Raw genomic sequence first — 22812 nt, 5'->3', positions numbered from 1 at the left:
TTGGTTGTAACCAGTGGTATTTTGATCTCCAACCAGTCTACCCATTTTCCTCTGATCTCTCACATCAACAACACATTTTTGCCCGTATGACTCATTGGATATTTTCTTTTTTTGGACCATTCTTGGCCAAGTGATTGGCTGATTAGCTATTTGTGTTAACAAGTAACTGAACAGGTGTACCTAGTAAAGTGGCAGGTGAGTGTACATTTGTGCTAATTCTACGGCATACTTGTACTGGAGGCGTCTCCGATCGCTCTACTGCCACCTACAGGAAGGCTCGGGTAAAGTTCTGCAGCTTTGTTTGCTAACGGTCTGGCTCCACTCACAATCGATGTTGTTCTGCAGCACACGGATGCACTGCTCGTACAGAGTCATCATCCTGGGCAGGTAGGAGGTCTTGGATCCAGAGTAAACCACCATCTTGGAGTTGAACCGTTTCCCCGTGAAGCCGGCGTCCTCCTCATCGTTGTAGACGGGGACTGAAAGTAAAGCAGGAAGAGAGTGAAAGGGTGGCAGCGTGATGTACGATCGAGCCTGGAGGCAGATCTGCTGACACCAGCGAGAAAATTAGAACCAGATCACGGTTTGCATGAATGTGAAACCTGAAACTTCAGATGAGTCTCAGCATGCAAGAATCTGATTGAAGCTGCTGCACGGCGAGAAAATTACAAAAACTAACCAGGCTGAAGTTTGTGTGTGACGTTAAGTTTAGCTGTGGAACATCCCTTTCTATCATCATGAGATACTTGAGCAAAAACACGTGAATTCTGACTTTGAGTTGAGGGTCTTACCTTTGCGTCTCTGGGGAGAAAGCGGCGTGACGTCGATGGAGGGCAGCGGTCTGTAGTTGGGCTGAATCGCAGGCAGAGGGATTTCAGGAAGAGTCGGAACGGCTTCAACAACCTGCAACAACAACAAACTACAATCAACACCCAAAGAACCAAACAGCTTCATACTGTGGTCAACAATAATGAATATATATACAAAGAGTGTAGCCACGGTAACGGCAGGACTGACTGAGCTGTGAATCAAAAACAGAGCTTTTTCTGAGAAATGATTCGAGCTGGTTGTGTTTACGTTTGTTATACAAGTGAAGAAAAACAACAAAAGAGCCTCTAAACCTGAAGTAGCCTTTGATATCTGCAAGGTCACTGCTTTTCTCTGCACCACAATGACTGAGGACAGAGCTGCTGTTGCTAGGAAACAGAAACCATTCTACAAAATAAAAGCTGGCAGAGTCTAGGCTCCGTAAAGACCTTCAAGAACTTTCAGATTGACGTTAATAATCACTGCAGCTTCTTCAAGGCCAAAAATACACTCATTATGTTTACGATTTCAATGACTTTGCACTTATTCACATTTTTCTGACTTTGTATAGACTAAATGAACTGTTTAAACAATTAAAGTTTTTTTCAAATTCTACACAGTGAAGGCCTGAGCTAACTTTATTTGACATAATTGAAAGTTCCAGAAAAGTTGAGTTAACCCTTTAAGCTTCAGCCAATTCCAGCCGTTTTCAGTACAAAAAATCGCTAATACCGGTATTCTATTTTTAAATAAAAAAAATTACGAAAAATACAGGGAATATTGGACGGGCATCGCGAGGTGCATTTCCTTGAAAATGACCGATTCGGGGATTTTATACCGACTTCAGGACATGTTTTGGATAAAATAGTTTACTGGCTTGTGTCATCTGGATGTAAAAAGTTGGATTATGGCCGTTTTTTGTGGAATCTTTTTTTTTTGTGTGTAATAATGAACCCGGAAATGTGAGTCGCGCTGTGTGCGTTGAAGCCGTGTATAGAGAACGGATGGATGAATATTTGTTTTTGTCGGACAAATGTGTTTTTCTCACCCGCTGTAGTAATCACATCTGAAAGTGGTTTATACCGGCGGATTCATGAGAATCTAAGCTTTCCATCGGCGTATAGTGTTTGTATAATCGTGTTTGCAGCCGTCGGACATTCTTGAAATTCCTATGCAAATTAGTAGGTGTACCGCCGGCGGTACACTGAAGCTTCAGGGGTTAAACTAAAATGGTGAGATTTCAGCAAAATTTATTTTGCTTTACATATGTAATTCTTTCAAAAACTGCCAGAAAAAGCTCACAAGTGTAGATTATTTTATGAAACTGCTAAAAACTGAACTTTTCACACCCTAAAAAAAATCTTGATTTTTTGCAGAAATAATTTTCTAGCTGAAAGTTGTGATATTTCATCAAAATTGTTGCATTTTACATGTCTGATTTCTATTTTAAAAAATGCCAGAAAAAGCTCATGAGGTAAGATTATTTTATCAAACTGCTCACTCCAGGATTTAAAATCAAATTTTCCACATTCTAAAAATAAAATCTAGACTATTTGTATAACTAATCATCTGTGCTGTGAACCAAATGTGAGTCGAAAATTGTGATTTTTCATCAAAATTGATGTATTTTGTGAAAAAAAACTGCCAGAAAATGCTAATAAATGTAGATTATTACATCAAACTGCTCACTCCAGGGTATAAAAATGAACTTTTCACAGCCCAAAACAAAATCTAGACTATTTGTTGAACTAATCTGTCGTGTGGTTTCAGTGCAGAAAAAGAAACAAATTCAAGCTGAAAATTGCGATATTTCATTAAAATTGCTTCATTTTACTCATATCATTTCTTAACAAACTGTCAGAAAAAGCTCATGAGTTAAAATTATTTCAATAAACTGCTCACTCCAGGGTTAAAACTGAACTTTTCACAGCCTAAAAACTAAATCTACACTGTTTATTGGCAGACTAATTCCTGTTTACTGAACAGAAATCGTGTTGCATGCACTGACTCTCACCCTTCTGCGTTTTTCCGGTGTCGGTGCTGCTGATGAGCTGGAGCTTGAATGTGGCCTCTTGGAGCTCTGAGCGCCGTTGGCCTTGTTCACTTTGGAAGAAGAGGAAGACGAGGACGAAGAGGACGCTGGCGGAGGCGTTCGGGTGCGATGTGAAGATGACGTGGAAGCGGAGGAGTGAGACGGTCGACTGTGAGACGAAGACGACGTCGGCAGCGGCTTCTTCTTCTTCTTGACGGACGTCGGGGCGTCGTACGTGAGGAAGGACTCGAAGGACATGGTGGGCGTCTCGAAGTCCTCATCCTCCTCCTTAGGCGGAGAGTCCTTCGGCGCTCGCGGTCGCCCTGGAAACGGAGACGGGAAGGTTGGAATAAGCGGTGAAAGATGAGAAAATTAGGATTTATTATATGCTTTAATTTCCTTTAAATCAGTTAAACAAGTGACGCAAACAAATACTTATAGATCGACTTGAACCTGAAATTATACAGAGATCACAAGTTGTAATGATTCTTCTTCTGTTACCAACTTTAGCAACACATTTGGCAAAGAAAAGCGTCAATCTTTGTAGGAAAATAGTAATTTAGTTTAACCCTCTGAACCCTGAAACCCATAAGCAGGATTTAGCATGTTAGTTTTTTAAAAATCACCAAAATTTCACCATTTATCAGAGCCTAAAACTGTAAAAACAGAAATAACTGCTGTACTTCCAACTTTCCAACAGTCTTTGAACTAATCATCTGCGTTCCGTGATTCTGTCTGGAAAAACTCACCAAATCTAAGCTTAAAATTGTGACATTTCTTTAAAATTGTTGTATTTCAAGGGTCTTTTTAAATTAGAAATTTCTATTAATGAAGTATTTGCACCAGATTCTGTGCTTCTTGTTGCAATCACAAATCCTTTAATAACTCAGTGTTGACAAAAATATACACAAGTATGGAAATAAATTATTTTTTTTCCATTATTGCTGACACCTGTGCTGTGCATGTTGAATCCAGCCCTGTTTCAGTTTTTGAAAAAAACATTAATAAAGTGGCATCTTTTGAGATTTAATGAGATTTTTTGATTCAAGAATGATTTTAGCAACATATGTGACAAAGAAAATTACAAAATTTAAGCTAATATTTTACATTTTTAGCTTAAAAATGTTAACTTTCATGTAGTTCAACTCGCAGAATCCCAAAACTCACAGGTGGGTTTAACAAGCAGTTTATCTTTAAAACAAAATTACCAAAATTACTCCAATTATGACAGCCAGAAACTGCAAAAAAAAAAAGAAAAAAAACTGTGTCGTGTGGTTCCAGGTAGAAAATTCACCAAATCTTAGCTGAAAATTGCGACATTTCCTTATAATTGCCATGAATAACCTAAGACAAGTACGGAAAAAAAATAAAACATTTAAGTTATACATTTACTATTATTGTATTGTTCTATTATTACATAATTAACTTGGCATCTTTTTGGATTTAATGAGTTTTTTTTGTTGAGAATGATTTTAGCAACATATAAAACTGCTGTATTTAAGTTAATATTTTTAATTTTTTGCTGAAAAACGTTAATGTTCATTTGGTTCAACCTGTTTTAAAACAAAATAACCACAAGTGCACCACACTGGGTAACAAAAAAATTTTTTTGAAAAATTGTCTAGAGTTTTTTAACTGACTTAGGAGGATTAAGTAGCGCTTAATCCAAAAATGACATCCGTTTTACTCTATCAGGTCAGGTTTTGAAGCTATACAGATTGGTTGAAAATCTAATTTTTTGCCCAAATCAAACACACCTCTGTGGAATTAACGGCTGAGTTATGCCAATACTTCTTATCTAAGAATGCTTTATTATTACAAAATACACATTTGAGTGAGGGCTGCACAGTGGTGTAGTGGTTAGCACTTTCGCCTTGCAGCGAGAAGATCCCTGGTTCGAATCCCGGGGTGGGCCTGGGATCTTTCTGCATGGAGTTTGCATGTTCTCCCTGAGCATGCGTGGGTTTTCTCTGGGTACTCCCGCTTCCTCCCACAGTCCAAAAATATGCTGAGGTTAATTGATCACTCTAAATTGTCCGTAGGTGTGAGTGTGACTGTTTGTCTGTATATGTAGCCCTGTGACAGACTGGTGACCTGTCCAGGGTGTCCCCTGTCTGCGCTCAAGTCAGCTGGGATAGACTCCAGCGACCCTAATGAGGATAAAGCGGTGTATAGAGGATGGATGGACGGACATTTGAGGGATCACTTACTGCTATCAATGAACAGTCTCCAATCTGTGGGGTCACACTTTGGCACCCCTGGCTTGTGCAGGAGACCCGCAATGTCTGAACAATGCACCAAATCATTCTCCTCAGAGAAAAAACAGAGGTATTCCTGGTGTCTGTTTCTGTAAAATGTTATGCGAGTACTGTCTGCAAGAAGGTTCTTTTCCTTCAGTTGGGAAGCCAAAAGCTTAGATCACGAACTAGATCATTTAGCTCTATTTGTGTGAAAGGATGTGGAGCATCATCATCAAGAATCACCTGATCCTCTTGATCTTCATGGTCACTAGAGGAATCTCCCTCACTAATATCTGGAAGCTCTCCAAAGACAGGTACTGGGATTTCATCACAGTGAGCTACAGGACGACGTGCTGATTGAAGATCAGGATATGTAAGGCTGCCCCTGTTCTTTCTGTTAATCCCAGTTACATCTACAGCACAGAAGTAACAGTCAATGACATGGTTTGCTGGTTCTCTCCAAACCATGGGAACTCCAAACTTTAGACAACTCTTCTTGCCCTTTGTCCATTGATGCAGATACTCAGTACATGCTTTGCAATGTGCAAAGAATAAAAATAATTTACTGAAGATATTTCAAGAAACAAAAACTGGGTATCATCCAAAACAATATACGATAGAGATATACACCAAAAATATAGTGATTGTAAGTTGTAGCTGCGTAAACAATAAAGCAATCATACGCGTATATATAAAGAAAAGGTGAAAAACAACAAATGGTCATAGTTAAAAAAGTTGACCTGATGGAGCAAAACTAATGTTATATTTGAATTCTGCACCCCAAAATTATCTTAAAACAGCTTTAAAACCTCAGACAATTTTTTTGTTGTTGACCAGTGATCAGAGCCGTAAATTTTAAAAACGGACATAATTGTTGCATTTCCAACAGTCTTTGAACTACTCATCTGTGTCGTGTGATTCTGTCCAGAAAAAGAACCAAATCTAAGCTGAAAATTATATTTAATCAAAATCACTTTATGCTGCATGTCTCTCTTTTTTTTTTTTTTTTTTTTTTTACAAATTTAAAAGAATAATGATTCAGAGGCAGCAGCCAGTGTTGCTAGGAGACCAGTTTGTGTTTGTCGGTTTCTCAGCACTGAAGCTGACGTCTCTCAGTTATCTGGCTGGGAAGTTTCTCTCTGTTGTGGTCGCAGTTAGTGATCAATGCTGATAAAGTAGAGAAAGGTTTTCTGGTGCACGGAGCTGCAACGATTACATAATCATCAGCTTGGCTTCTGTTTTTTAAGTGTTTTATAGTGAAGCTGTGAAACCAGAGGCTTGAGTTTAACACGTTAATAAACTGATCTAAGTAACATAACAGCACCTTTTACGAAGTAATAAACCCTTTCTAACCAGAATCACATCATGTAGAGATTTAAAGAGTCAATTAATGAGTTTTATTTAAGCATTCTTATAACTTTCTGTCCAAATGTAACGTGTTTACATGGTTTTTGTTAAGCATGGGACAGAAGTAAATCTGTCCAATATTAATATTTATGTCAATATCTACATTTATGTAAGATTCTGTGAGATTCTGGCATGTGCATGAATGTTTTTTGTATTTAGTACTTATGTATATCTTGGTATATTTTGGATATTTATTTTGTACTTCATTTCCTTAACTCTTAGATGTATGAGTGATTGGCCCTATGCTCTATTTATGTGTAAGAATCATCATGTTTAAAAATATACATTTATTTTTTATTTATATATATCTTTTATATCCATTATTATATATCATTTATTAATATTTGAAAATAAGTTAGGAGGACTTTGAGACTTTTTCTAAAAGGGATGAAAAATGTGGTTTAAACTCACACCTCTGTGGAGCGTTCGATTAAAATATAATTTTTCTTCACTTCTCGTTGATTATTTCACCAAATATAAAAAGATCCTGTAAAAAAAATAAAACATAAAATTCTGGGCTCCTCGGTGCAACTGAGAAGCCTCGACTTAGTCATCTGTGACCAACAGCCAAGAGACAAAAACTCTGAATTTTTTCAGTTGAACAAAGCAGAGAGGAGACACCGATGGAAAACTATAAGTAATAAAATATCTAAAGCATGTGGAGTCGTCATTGTTTACATGTTGGTAACACCTGTGGGTACTTCTGTGATACTAAAATACATCATTTAGTATTAGTTATTTAAATATTTAAAAAGATGTGGTTCAAACTCACATATTTGTTTAACCCTCCTGTCGTCCTGCGGGTCAAACTGACCTGTTTTAAAGTTTAAAAAAGTGGAAAAAATATTTGTTTTTACAGTGAAAACTTCCACATTTTCAACATTTTTTGATGGACAATAAAGAAATGTTAAAAAAATGTTTCTTCAAAAACATTCGGAAAAAAATTTTGAGGATTTTGGCTATATTTTTCTGAAGGCTTTTAAAGAAAACAGAAGTTTTACTGATACAACTTTAGATATTTTTAGGATTTTTTCTGGAAGATTTTTATTAATTTTTTGAAAATATTTACAATTTTTATTTATTTATTTTTATTTCTTGCCAAATTTGGGGATTTAAAAAAAAAAAACTTTTAAGGGAAACTTTTAAGTAATTTTTGGAATTTTATTTCCGAAGATTTTGCAATTTTTTGTTTATAAATTTGTGGATTTTTTTTGCAGAATTTTTGGATTTTTTTCAGAGAAAGGAACAATATTTTTTGGTTCCGTAAATAAGGACAACAGGAGGGTTAAACCACAAATAAGAAAAGCTTTATTAGGATTATTTTCTATAAAAAGCGTCACTGTGATCGTCCACTCACCATCGTCTGCCGTCTTCTTCTTCTCCTCCCTCCGTCCGTCCTGTGTGCTCGACTTCCTGCCGTGCTTGGAGGCCTTCGGTCCTGGACTCTGCTGCCTTTCTTTGTCGCTGCTGCGTTTCTTCCCGTCGCTGCCGCTCTGACGCTGCCGCCGCTCCTCCTCTCGGCTCCGGTCGCTGTGGTGGTTCCTGCTGGGCTCCTTGTTGGGTTTAACGTGGCGGACTTCTTTACGAGGAGGAGGAGGTGGAGGAGGAGGAGGGCTGGGCTCGGGGCTCTCGTATTCGTCGGACTGGTAACCTCCTGGCTGTGGGGAGACGTACTGGTCGTGTGGAGGAGGAGAAGGAGAGTAGTTGGTGTGGTAGCCCCTCTCCTCCTCTTCCTCCTCCTCCTCCTCCATGTAGGAGCGCTCCTCTTCTTCAGGTGAAGGTTCTCGGGGACGTCGGTGTCCTCCTCCTCCTCCTTCGTGGCCACGAGAGTGAACATGTGGCCTGGAGGCTTCTTTGGCGTGACTGTTGGGTCTGAGGAGGACGGAACAGAAATCCACTTTGATGTAAATATCTTTACATGAGCAGAACCCCACAGTGGAGTAAAAAGAAAAACATATGCAAAAAAACAGAAATGCTCATCTCTCATGGTGGTTTTCATGGTGCTTGTTTATGTAAAGGTGAATAATTTGCACATTCCTGCACATCATAAGTAATTGTATTACTTTTTAATTAATTAAAAATTCCTGCATTTGCTAAACTTTCTGCTTACTTGTCTGGCAAAACTTGATTTTTTAAAAAAAAATCTTCCCATCTTTCTTTAAAAATTCTCTACTTAGTGTTTACTGTGATGCATCAAATCAACACATCAAATTCCTCGTGCGTAAAAATGGGCAACAAAAAAATTTTTATTCTGATATTTCCTCACATCCTTCTCTTATTATTACTCGACAACAAAATCTGAGTAGATGCATCACAAGCAAGTATCTAGTTAAGAGAAAACAACCTGGATAAGATAAAATAAGTTCAAGTGTGATAATAGTTACTCATGCAGTGATGTCATGTCATTATTTTACAGATATTTAAGACAATTATCCTCATTATACATCAGTCTTATTTACATTAAACACTTGGTTTGGTTTGCCAGAAAAACCTCAAACCAACAGCCTAAATCTAGAAAAACGAAATAAAAACAAAAAGTAGAAACTCTCTATAAACGGTTTTTAAGTGGAATCTTTAAAGAGCAATTTTCTTCAATGCATTGCAGAGCTCTTCGGTTGTCAAGTATACACAGTAGATTGATTTTAATAACTTTAATATACTTGAACTGTGTATTATCTAGAACAGGGGTGTCAAACTCTCAGCCTGTGAGCCAAAACCGGCCAACCAGAGGGTCCAATCCAGCAGGACGACTTTGCAAAGTGTAAAAATTACAGAGATGACACTAAATGCAATTTTTAAATAAAATTAAATGCTATTTTAACTTTGTCCACTGTACCGTCACAACTTTTAAGTATTTTTTTATGTATAAATTCAATATATTTACAAGACAGAGGGATAACTTAACCTTCTGTATTTATAGTTCCCATTTAGTTTGTGTGGTCTTCAGGATTACTACACAGATGTGGAAATGAATGGAAATTTGAAATAATTTCTAGATCTTGACAAGTTATTTTGATCATAAAGTAAAATACTACATCGTTGAGTTTCAGATATTTGTGACTGAATGTTGTGTGCCTTTGTAGACACTTTGTGATCTGAAGGTTGTAATGTGTAAATGATAACTGAGGCATAATGTTAAGATAAGATAATCCTTTTTTAGCTAATAAACACAGTAATAATCATAATAATAAAACAGTAATAACATTAACAGTATGCACAAGGATAAGAAATGAAATGAAAATGAGTATGTACAGTACAGACACACTGTAAACAACACAATATAAAGTGGTTTGAGAAATGATTTTAAAAAGTGCAAAGACAAACTTCTGTGCAAATGTTTTGGTTTGGGGTGATTCGATACGAGTCCAATTCATGTCAACATCAGCCAGTGATGCTGATGTTGTGGAAATTTAATTTATTTTCTTCCAGGAATTTCAGGCTGTTCTTGGTGTTTTGCAAAAAGATGATTCATTAACTGTGAACATTTTCAGAATGCATTTTTTTTTGCACTAAAACAAAGGAAATATTTGGAGCTGTCTGCATTTATAGGTTACTATGCTGTGATTTTACTGGTCCGGGTCACTTCAGATGAAATTGGGCTGAATATGGGCCTGAATTTACATGAGTTTGACACTCAGTTTAGACTGATGTCTGTGAAGTATGGACAGTTATTCAGGAAAAGAAGGAATAAAATCAAACATCAGAAATATCAAATGCAAAATAAGCTGAATACAGACTGTACTCTGTAAAAAAAAATAAACAAACCCCAGAAAAAAATAAAAATTTGTCTGCAGAGGTGTTTTAAATAATACATAAAAAATGGTGGAATTCTGTGATTTTACTAGATATAATATTTAGCAAGAAAAATCTGTAAATTATCTTTTCATTGATCTAGAAAAATGGTGTCGGATTGGAATTCAAAAGACACTAAATATCAAATGATTGTGGGGAAAAAAACCTCATCAGGACGTCACATGTAGTTATTTTATATTTCATCTCATGAAAATAAAGAAATATATTGCAAAAAAAGAAACAAAAGAAAATGTTTCCAAACAATTTTCTGTTAATTAACTAATGATTTCTGCTTTACTTGTGTTTACTATGGAATATTTGAAATAAAATCTTAATCCATAATGAAACTAATAAATATAGAGCAATAAAAACTAATATTTTCTTCTTAAATTTAGTGAAAGAGAAGAATAATGCATCAAAAAAGTGGTACCACTCAAACAAAGTACTTCCAAACTCTACTTGAGTAAATGTAGTTTGAACTATGAGCTGCTAAAAGACGACGGGTCTTTAAACAGGTTTTATATTATGATGTGTTCGGTCGGCAGCATGAACAGGTGTGTTCACCTGAAACAGTGACATCACAGCATCCTGGATCTCGCTAAATCCACAGAGATAAGAGAAGTTTGAGCAGGGAGTCCAATTATTCTGCAAACACTCGTCACACATCAGGAATTCATGAAGGATTTTACTTGTTAATAAAACCAAAGAATTTACATTTTTTGTTTTCTTCAAGTGCTGAGCATGAAGAATTTCAGCATTTATTTTGGATTTTCAGTCATTAAATTCATGTTCCAAGACTTGTTTCAGTTAAAATTTCGTCTCACAAGTTGCTGTCCAGTTTTCTCTCCGTATTTTTAGCAGTTTATATTTATTTTATCGTGTTTGACAAATTGATTTTAAGTTTTTATCCTGTTTACTGCTATCTTGTACCATGTGCGTGCTACAGAATAGGGAACTTATTTTTATATTTCTTTTATTTAGAATAAACACAATAATCCTTGCTTTGTTAATCTGTATTATTATTTTATTTTATTGTATTTATCTTAATGTAAATATTAACTTCCCAATTCCTCATATTAATGAAAATGAGTATTGGCATAACACTCTGTGAGTACATTCTTCCTTGGCTCAATAAAAACAGTATAAAGAAGCACAAAAATATATGTATATTTGCAGATATATTTGCTTTTGTTCAATTATGGAGAGTTTAGCTTCTTCTTACTTCAAAAATACTCTGAAAATATTCATCTTGGGACTGATTTTAACCAATAATTTAACCTGTTTCATGCTATTTTATTCTGATTATCTCTTTTTATTGTCTATTTATTTTCTTGCAAGGCTGCAAAATCGGAGAAAAAAAATATTAGCAAACACACAGCAAGCTGTGAGCAGAACTTGTAAACCTGAAACCTAAAATTAATTTGTGCTATAACTGAAGTATTTGCTGGAGTTTGATGCAGCTGCTTTTTGTCTTATTCTATCATCATTTAAAACAATAAATCTGCAGTACGGCTGAAGTGAACATGCAGAGAAACAGGACTCTGCCTCAGGGTGAAAGTGACTGAAATAAAGGTTTGGTTTTTTTAAAATGATGAGATATTTTCCACCTATTTGTTCAAGAAGACACCTTAGACTTTATTTTAGACTTTCCCAGTTTAAAGGTTTGGATCCTCTGCTGTGGAACATTTCATGAGATCACTGCAGGAACAGAAAATAAACTCCTGCATGTCGAGGCAGAACGTACCTGTCTGCAGACTGAGGAACCAGTTTCTTCCATTTGGCTACGAGGCTTTTGGCCACCTCTCCAGCTGCTTCGTGTTTCCTGAAAGAGTTCACAGTCTTTCCGACTCCAGTTTCCTGTCAGAGAACCAGAGAACCAACAGCACATGAGTCTGACATTTAGCGTTCGTTTCACTTTTACATCTGCTGTCGTTTCTCTGGCAGCTTCAGTCGACTGATCGGATTGGTCTGAAACATGTCGTGTGTTGTATTCTGTTCAGGGCTGAAACGATTCCTATTCTAATTCCAGCTGCGTTTAATCCACTACATACTAGAACCAAAGTCACCAAATGGTCCAGACCCAGGCTTCATCCTATATGGACCTATAATCAATAAGTTATAAGGGGATTTTAAATTTGATTGGGTGTTTCTATTTCATCTGGAGCAGCTTTTCTAGTGTTTACAGCGTTTATCGGATCAGAGGCTGAACTATGAAGACAGTTTAACAGTCACACTTTCTTTGTGTGAGAACCGCCATGCGTTTTGTTTCCTGTTTTTGCAGAATTACTTTTCAATTTGAAGTTACAACATTCAAAGTCAATACATTGTATTTTGAATTTTTGGTGTTTGACGTCGCTTCAGTCGCTGCAGCTTGAATAATTTCACTCCTTTCACTTTTTCTTCCTTCCAGTTTGTGACAGTAACAAATTAATGAATCTTACCACCAGAATGTCCACAGTCATGGGAAGTTCCCCCAGTCTTTTGAGAGTCTTCAGCAGCTGGAAAAACAGAAAAAAAAAACAGCCTCATCATTCAGAAAACACCTGTGCAAACTCTAAAACCTGCTTATGTTTTAGAAAGGGATATTATAATTTTTTTTAATTGTCAAAATTACACCATTTACCAAAGTCAGCAAGTGTGAAAATAGAAAAAAAATGTGGGATTTTTATCTTTTCTAAGATCTTAGTACATATCATGTGTCATATCCGGTTGTATTGGCAAAATTCTCCAAATCAAGGCAAAACACAGTGCAAAATTGCAGAGAACATTATATAGACACTTTTTTTTAAAAATAAGACAATATTTAAGATGAGGTGTCAGTTACTGCACATAAGTAGGTGGAATGTGCAGTAAGTGATATCCGTATCAATCAGTGAATCAAATTTGCACTTGTTTCTATTAAAATAAAATGTCCAAAATAAACTAAACTGATTATTATTAGTGACTCAGCTGTGATCTGCAGTCATGTGACAAAAAAATCTGGCACTTCTCGGCTGAACTGCAGGCAGTGTATGCCGTGTGAAAAGCAGACAAATACTTAAAATTAACAATCTAAGTAGTAAAATATTGATATTAATAATATCGATACTGACTCTCCAGTCTTGTTTGTTTGATAAATATCATGTAGTGGCTCTTTCAGTCACTTTAACAGACTAATGAAGCAGAAATGTTGCGTCTCTCATGAAAATGTGATGCATTCAGTCCTGGTTATTAAATGAGGATCTCTGACTGCAGCTGCTCTCCCTGATATAACTGAGCTGCTGTTTGGACTCCAGCTGCTGCTCCAGTTCAGTCTGTGACGCTACAGTTAGTCTGAAATGTCCAGCTGTTTCTGTTTTTAACCCGTCTGTCACCAACAAACTACACGAGCTCAGGAACACAACATTCAACCAGTGGTGGAAGAAGTATTCAGATCCATACTTCAGTTAAAGTATCCCAACTACGAGCAAATGTTTTCTATTCAAAACTTTACTAAAGCAAAAACATGTAAGTATTATAGGCAAAAATATAAAGTGAAGCTACTCACTGGGCAGAAAAGTGGTCGTCGTCATTGTTTTACAGTTACATATGATCCTTTTAAATTAGTATTACTGCCGCAATACTGTGTAGTTAATTACTTAACATGCTGTTTAATGGTCATTTGATGTCTGAGCAACCCTGAATGCAGCACGAGCGAGAGAGACGGCAGTCGGTTCGGGAGCAGGCGTAAACTAACCATGACGTCACCCGTTGGTTTCAACGCCAAGAAAATGAAACCCGGATTTTGCTACTTCCTGGTCGCCGTTTTGGATTTTTTGGAGCCAGTGACGCAAGTAGCGTCATCAAACAGGCTGGACCAGAGAGCAACTAGGGGCAGGATTGGCTGAGGACTCTCTTATCCCGCCCACATTTTACCGCAGAGGCTTCTGTTGCTGTCTATCAAGTATAGCCACGCCCCCTGGCTCCGCCAACTTTAACGATTTATTTAAAATTCAGTATTGATTTATTTTAAGATCGGCCACCTGATCTCTCATTTTGACCATGAAAACTAACGGGAAAAAAATCCTGAGCAGTAGAAAATCAGTCTATCAAATTTTATTTTATCCAAAAATGAATTGGGGTCTATGGAGAAAAAGCTTTTTGGAGCCAACCCTAGCGGACGGCGTGATATTGCAAGTTTTTGACACTTCCGGGTTGGCTTCAATTCTGGAGCCAGATGCTACGTCCATTATATATATAGTCTATGTTCGGGAGGAAGAGAGAGGAGGTGTGTAGCTGCAGGGTTAGCATGCATGACTGTACGGTTCAGCCACTGTTAATTGACAATGAAGGCTGCAGTGTTCTTCAGTACGGCCGGGCTCCTGTGTCTTTGCCTCTACGGCTGCTGAGGAAGTGAAGGGGGTTAACCACGAAGTAACAGCAATAACTTCGGTCCTGGAGAACTGTCGTCCCCTGTGCTTCCTGACCACGGTCGGGGGCCGAACAGGAACGGTTAACACTTTGTTCTGTGCAGGCAGTGTTGCCAACTTAGCGACTTTCTCGCTAAATCTAGTGACTTTCCAAAGCGTCCTAGCAACTTTTTTTTGTCAAAAGCGACTAGCGACAAATCTAGCGACTTTTTCTGCCGTTTTGGAGACTCTGATAGGAAAACTCGGATCATTCTGCAGTTACTGTTTTCAACAAGCAGCAGGTGCTGCTGTGAGCTTCTCCCCCTCCCAGAGCACAGGCTGTCAGTCCAGTAATCCCGCAGCAGTCTCAGTGTCTGATTAGAGGACATCACTCCGCAGCCAGACGGCAAATGAATCGCGCATGTGCAAAGTCACTACAGATCCCATCCAGACTTACGGAGCGGGATATAAATGAAAATGTTTCTTCACTGTCATACTAAACTAAACCACAGCATTTAACCTCTAGTACAAAAAATATTTTGAGTGTTTTATACTCACTTTTTGGTCTCTTCCATAACGTTATTACTCTCTCCTACAACGTTGATTACAATTACATGCAAACTGGGAAATATGCAAATTAGGCGATGACGTCATTTAGCGACTTCTAGCCACTTTCCTTACTGAGGAGTTGGCAACACACAGTCAGCCCACTGCAACTGTGACTCAGGAAGCATTTCTTGTTTTACTTATTGAATTATTAATAGAATTGCATTGTGTTTACTAAATATCACACTTTACAAAATGTATACAAATTGCAAATTTTGAAGGGTAATTGCTATTATTATAATGAGAAATCCATCCATCCATATACCGCTTTATCCTCACTAGGGTCGCGGGGGGTGCTGGAGTCTATCCCAGCTGACTCGGGTGAAGGCAGGGGACACCCTGGACAGGTCACCAGTCTGTCTCAGGGCTACATATACAGACAGACAATCACACTCACATTCACACCTACGGACAATTTAGAGTAACCAATTAACCTCAGCATATTTTTGGACTGTGGGAGGAAGCCGGAGTGCCCGGAGAAAACCCACGCATGCACAGGGAGAACATGCAAACTCCATGCAGAAAGATCCCAGGCTCAGGCCGGGACTTGAACCAGGGATCTTCTTGCTGCAAGGCGAAAGTGCTAACCACTACACCACTGTGGAGCCCATAATAAGAAATATCTGGTTAATTTAATATAGTAATTATGACAAAAAGAAACACCACTGACTTAACAGTAAACGGTGTTTTGTGTTTTGTCGAGCCCTTTATCCACTCCGACCTCCTCTCTGTGTTGACTATGTGGCATCACTGGCAAATTTCTATTTAAATTATCTCAGAAATTATTTGATCTATCAAGCTAAAATTTCACAAATAAATTTAGAAATGTCCGTATTTTATGCTGTGAAAAATTCAAGCAAATCAAAGATGGTAAAAAAACAGAAATTTGTTAGGAATCGGGGCGGAATGACCTTTCAGGAAATTACCACAGATTATGGCATTTTTAGATAAATATTGCATTGCTTACATACTGAAACATTATAATCAGAACATTTGTAATAAAGAAAATTTACTGTCTTTTTTAAGTAATCAGCAAGAAAAGTTTCATGGTGATTTGTGAGTATAAATTACTATTTATTTTATTATTAAGTTTTCATTCAATTAAAGTTGCAGTCACTGACTCACACTGTAAATAAATGCAGTAACTCAGTCCTGCATCATGGAAGCTGAATGACACTATGGACTGTGTGGCTCGGCTGTATAAGCACTGATATTTTAACATTTTTTAAATTAAAATTATGACTTCTATAAAGTGAAATGTGGCTTCAGTTCACCAAACCCACCACACACACACACACACACACACACACCAGCACTGCTTTGTCACATCACAGCAGTAAACAAAGGGGACCCCGGATACTGTGACTGATCATTTACAGGCCGTTAAATTTGATTAATTCGCCATCAGATCCTGTGTTTTAATGTTCGGCTGTGATAAAAAGCTCCAGTTCACTTGAAGCGGATCGACGCTGGAGGCCTGCAGCCGCTCATCTGTCACTACTTTCCGTCAGCTAGCCGGTTGCTAACGGCTACTCGGCCTGGAGTTTGGTCCCGGAGATAAAATATGTCGTGTTTGGTGTCGCTGCTCTGATCGGTAATAGATCACCTGTGTTCGGGTGTAATAACGAGCTGACAGGTGTTAGTTTGAGGTGGAAACCAGCGTTAAATAAACGCGTTAGAACAAGTTAAAAACCCTTAATTACAGTGACGTCTCAGGAGGCGTTCACAGACTGCCGGACATGTTGGAACTGCAAGGATAGCATGTTCTGTGTTTGTTTTTTACAGGCTCCTCCCAGAGAATATGCTTTAAAAAACATTATTTTTTTACTGTATATGAGAAGAAATGTTAAAGATACACATTTATCTGGTAAACGAAACACTAGATACTGAAATACTTCTTGCTGTCAACTGTTTATTTGCATTATTAAGCCGATGAGGGCATATATTAGATTGACGTCCATAAAAAAAAACATCGTCAGGTGTTGATTTAATGGGATTAACCAACAACAGTCATGCCTGAGTGTTGTATTTATAAAACTGTTAGCAACATATAAGGAAACAGCTCTAGAAAATACATAACATAGACGTGTACAGCATATGCAGTGTATGTGGAAAGCAGTTATACATTCTTAGGACTGAAAAATATCATATAGACACAGAAAATAGCTTTGGGTTGCTAATAGAGGTCTTAACATTTTATATTTGTTTCATTTTAGAAACTGTGCTCACGAGTTATCATCCAATTTTCTGTTTAGTTTGTTTAAATTCATTTACAAGTTTTTATCATTGTTTTTTTTTAGCAATTTTGTAATTATTTTTCAGAAATTAATATGACATGTTTTTCTCCTGTTTGTGTTGTTTTTTTAGTGCTTTATATTGACATAGTTTTAGAAATTGATTTTCCCTGTTATTATTGTTTGTCTTGATTTTGAATGTTATGTATTTTCTACTAAAAACTGATAACACCATAAATAAAATGTTTAAATCGTCTTCTCTCTTGCTTTTTTGCACGTTTTTGTTGTTACCTGTCTTATATCATTTACAGCACTTCGGTCAACTCCAGTTTTTTAAAAATGTGCCGTACAAATAAACTTGATTTGATGCACAAAGTTAAAATTCTCATACATTATAGCATATAACATTTTATTTTACATTTTTGGTGTTATGTTTTTTTCTACTCAGGCATACAGCAACTGTATGTAATACATCTGCTGTACTGCCTTACTGTTTGTAAACATATTGTTCAGAATCACTTTATTTTTAAAGATAAAAATGTCAACAAATATCACAAGACTAACATGTAACTAACAAAGTGATAAATACAACTGCAATTATTAATTGATTATGATGGGTACTGGTTTTCAATTTATCTTTTGAGGGCATCTGTTGATAAGTATTACTTATTAATCAGTCAATTTGACACTAAATCAATGCATATTTCCTAGATAACAAATCATTTACTAATAATTATTACTTATCAGAATCCCAAATATTTAATCCACATCACTGAATTTTATATTCAAGATTTTCACTGCAGCTTCTAGAAACTTGTGATAAAATTTGTCTCACATTGAAAACAAAATATTGTTCCTGTAATAATAACAACATAGCTAGACAGTATAATAAATTAATTCTCAATGAAGCCTATAATCTCAATGTAATCCGTCATGTACTGTTTTCACATGTCAACACAGGCTGGTTTTCTTCTCTACAACTCGGTTTTTATCCACTACAGCTCCACAATCTGAACAAAAAATCATCTGAACGCTCCTTTACTTTACACTCTCTGAGAGCACGAAACCAGACATCGGTCCCTGAACGCAGCATTTAAAAAACCGTTGCGACTTTCGGGAGCTGTGTCTCCGCCGCTTCGGTAAATTTCTCGGCGTCGGCAATATTTGAGGACACGGTTGGTGCTGACGATCGAACGTGTCCGTGTCAACCGGACGAGTCGTTACCTTTCGAGGCTCCGGAGTCTCCAGGAGCCGGGACTGAAGTCTCTCCACTGTTTCCAGCAGTTCCTCCGCCATGTTTACTGCTGGTACCCTGTCGCCCGGAACAGGTAAGAGGGACGGAACAGGAAGAGGGACGGAACAGAAAGAGGGACGGACCAAGGAAAGTTCCGCCGGTTAATTGGTGGAAACGTTGGACACGTAATTTAATAAAACCTTCAATAATAGTTTGAAAACAGTAATTTACCTCTATCAGACCTATTTATTAATTTTATTATGGATTTTTATAAGTTTTAATTGTATTTTTTGTTTTACCAGAATTATTTGTATATTTTTTATTTCGTTTTATTCTCCTTTATTGATATAAAATGATTAAGGTTGCACTTTATGTCTGAACGGTGCTACACAAATTAAGTTAAATGACGTTATTAGTTTTGAAATGGTATTTTGTTAACATTTTATACAGTGATGTGTGATTTCTCTGATAACATTAATAAATACACTATGAAAATAAAGCAATAAATGTGAAAATTACCAGTAAGGGTGCCAGAAACTATCTGTTAAAACGGTAGAATATTGTAACATTCAGAAACTGTAAACACTGTGAAAATAAAAGCAATTATCTGTAAAATAATGATATTATTGGCTGATTAAATTGCAGTAAAACAGTCAAAATATACGTTTCCATGATGAAAAGGAACTAATTACTATATTCATCTGTATTTATTTTCTATTTTATGTGGCCCTTGTGTATAGTTTTGTCCTATTTTATTTTTTCCCAGTCAACAAGTAAATCATTTTTTTCTTACGCAACTAGATATTGTCTGTAATTTTAAAAAAACAGCGAAAATCTATTAACCCTTTACGCTTCAGTGCGTCGTAGGTGTACCGCCGGTGGTACACCTACTAATTTGCATAGGAATTTCAAGAATGTCCGACGGCTGCAAACCCGATTACACAAACACTATACGCCGATGGAAAGCTTAGATTCTCATGAATCCGCCGGTATAAACCACTTTCAGATGTGATTACCACAGCGGGTGAGAAAAACACATTTTCAAAAACAAATATTCATCCATCCGTTCTCTATACACGGCTTCAACGCACACAGCGCGACTCACATTTCCGGGTTCATTATTACACACAGAAAAAAAGATTCCACAAAAAACGACCATAATCCAACCTTTTACATCCAGACAACACAAGCCAGTAAACTATTTTGTCCAAAACATGTCCTGAAGTCGGTATAAAATCCACGAATCGGTCGTTTTCAAGGAAATGCACCTCGCGATGTGCGTCCAATATTCCCTGTATTTTTCGTCATTTTTTTTATTTAAAAATAGAATATTAGCGACTTTTTGCACTGAAAACGGCTGGTTTTGACCATTTTAAAAAGCATTAACATTTCTTGGCTCTAAAACATTCATTATATCTTCTTTTTAATACAGTAGTTGTGAGTTCTTTTGTTCAGACATAAAGTGAATAGACAGATTGAATCAACAGATGTTGATGGCCTTGACGGTTTCAGCAAAAACTTTCGCCTTCTTCAAGGTAATCAACATCTGTCTCTTCACTTTATGTCTGAACAAAAAAAAAAAAATCAAAACAAGTGTATTGACATTTCTTATTCTTTGATATAAATATTTTTCCTTATCAATAATGGCAGATATCTGGAAATAACTTTATTTTCCTGATTTAAAACTGTAGCTGTATCTGTAGCTCTCACTTCAACTGTGATGAAGTGCTTTGAAAGATTGATGCTGATCACATCAAGTCCTCACTGCCTCCCAGCTTTGATTAGCACCAATTTCCATACAGAGCGAACAGGTCCACAGGTGATGCCATCAACACAGCCCTCCACACAGCGTGTAAACATCTTGAACAATCTGGCGGTTATGCAAGGATGTTGTTTGTGCACTTTAGTTCTGCTTTTAATACACTCATTCTAAGCAGACTGATGGGTATCGGCGAGCACACCTGGAGGTGGATCAGAGACTTTCTCACCTGCTGTCAGTCAGGGTGGGGCCCCACCACGCCTCAGTCCTGATAATGTGCACCGGGGCCCCCTCAGGGCTGTGTGCTCAGCCCCATGTTGTACACCCTGTAAACCCATGACTGTGCACCAATCCACAGCATAATATTGAATATTATATTAATATTGGGGATTAATAAAGTTATTGTATAGATAGGTTTCACTGACGTCACACGTCCGGGTCAGTAAGTAGCTCAGCGCCATTTTGAGTGGCCAGCTTTGTTGAGTCCGTGACTGGAGTTTATCTTTTAGCCTAATATTTGTTGGCTATGGCTGCCACTCAGCTGAAAAAGTATATCGACACACTTGATAGCACTTCAAAAGACCGATATCAGAGGAAGTTGGAGTTAATTGATGGAATCGATCCTTATCAAGTTACACAAAAGGACTGGGCAAGCACCCACAACGGCCTGCCTGAAGTGAAGTAATTTGAGTAAGTTTCAGCCGTTTGCGCTCATAATATGAGGAAGTAGCACTTCAGACACAGATTGTTTTGTCGAGATTTTGAATACAGTTTGGTTTAGAATTCATCCAAAAACAGCATTAATTCAGGTCGCCGATTTAACTAACAATGAACCTAATGATTTTTTCTATTAATTAGCGTATCATTGGTCTATCTAAATTAAATTAACTGGAATAAACAGTGGAGTCTAGCTAGGATCACACGAATGTGAGCTAACCTCCCAGTATGGTGTCCTGTTGGGGTAACGCGAATCCTCGCTTTGAGAAGCAGCTATTTTGAAAAGATCTTTACGTCAAAGCAAATAATAATGGTTGAAACACCTAATTTCCACAATTGTCTAAGTTATACATTTGTTATCTTTCATTCAGCATACATTAAAACTCCCGAAATGTATTTTTCTTTTCAATAAAATAATCAAATTTGAGTAAGACTTTTGGCTGTTTGCGAGATTTCAATTGTGTTTTCAAAGCAGTTCATACACTAAAAGTTTATTTTACTACAATAAAGTGTATTTATGGAAGACAAATTGAATGATAGAATACAAAGCAAAAGTGAAAATGACAATTTCTTAATAATACGGGTTAAAAAACAGATACTAATTGCCAAGTGTGGTGCCTCAGCTGGCTGAGTTTCCTTGTCTGTTCACCCTCGGCTCCGTTTAACTGGGCCTTCTGCCCTGTTGTGGCAGCCGTGGACACAACAGGCGTGAACCATTCTTGTCCCCAGTCACACTACAAATTATACTTATCTTGCTCAATACTTATCTTGCTCGCTGACTCCTGACCACAACAATTTCAACACTCGCCACACAATCCACACAATATGGCGGACACGGAAGTGTGACGTCATGTGAAACCTATCTATTGTACTGTAAAAGCAACATCTTTGTCAAATTTGCGGATGACTCTACTGTGGTGGGGCTGATTCACAACAATGATGAAACGGCCTTCAGCGAGGAGGTCCTGAACCTCCCCACCTGGTGCTCCCTTAATAACCTGCTCTTCAACTCCTAGAAAACAAAGGAACTGGTGCTGGACTGCAGGAGGAAGAAGGAGGGGCAACAGGGGCTCCACCCATGGTAACCAAAACCCAGTCTGAGAACAACAAAAACATCCCTGAAAACAGCCACCGTTAATCCAAACTGCTTGAAAGTCAAAATTGTTCTTCCTCAGGTCCCCAAAAAACAGCTGCCAAATTTAACATGGATCAGATGTTCTGTTGTCCTGTTGTGTGTAGATTAATGTGCTGAGGCCAGAATGCTGAATACGCTGAAGGCAATAATAAACAATCCTGCTCACCCACTCCACGCCCTGAAGGTGATCAAGAGCAGCACCTTGGAATGGAAGTATGGAAGTGTGTGGTGTTGTGACTGTTATGAAACTGCTGTGACCCTGTAATTTCCTGCAAAGGATTATTAAAGGATCTATCTATCTATCTATCTATCTATCTATCTATCTATCTATCTATCTATCTATCTATCTATCTATCTATCTGTTATTCTGTTGTATGTTTGCTGTAATTGTCACATTACTGTCATCTAACGCTGGCAGTAATAAATCGACAAAAACAACATTTATTACTATAATAGCTGTGGACACTGATCACTTCTAATAC

At 37.3% G+C, this 22812-nt stretch overlaps 1 protein-coding gene across 1 annotated transcript in view; it reads right to left on the bottom strand.

The window, feature by feature from the left end:
* eloa (elongin A) overlaps nt 1-18858 on the bottom strand; it is a 30076-nt gene extending 11218 nt beyond the window's left edge. The window contains exons 1-7 of the mRNA XM_022206937.2: nt 18710-18858; nt 12720-12776; nt 12023-12135; nt 7844-8358; nt 2822-3162; nt 792-903; nt 327-479 (exon numbers count right to left, since the gene is read on the bottom strand). Of these exons, the coding sequence (XP_022062629.1) occupies nt 327-479; nt 792-903; nt 2822-3162; nt 7844-8358; nt 12023-12135; nt 12720-12776; nt 18710-18781 (1363 nt within the window). The 5' untranslated portion in view covers nt 18782-18858. The remainder of the gene's footprint in view (nt 1-326; nt 480-791; nt 904-2821; nt 3163-7843; nt 8359-12022; nt 12136-12719; nt 12777-18709) is intronic.
* Nucleotides 18859-22812: the final 3954 nt, after the last annotated feature.

This window comes from Acanthochromis polyacanthus, chromosome 11 (genome assembly GCF_021347895.1).
Source record: "Acanthochromis polyacanthus isolate Apoly-LR-REF ecotype Palm Island chromosome 11, KAUST_Apoly_ChrSc, whole genome shotgun sequence".
Taxonomy (NCBI): domain Eukaryota; kingdom Metazoa; phylum Chordata; class Actinopteri; family Pomacentridae; genus Acanthochromis; species Acanthochromis polyacanthus.
This window is presented reverse-complemented; position numbering and strand designations above follow the sequence as displayed.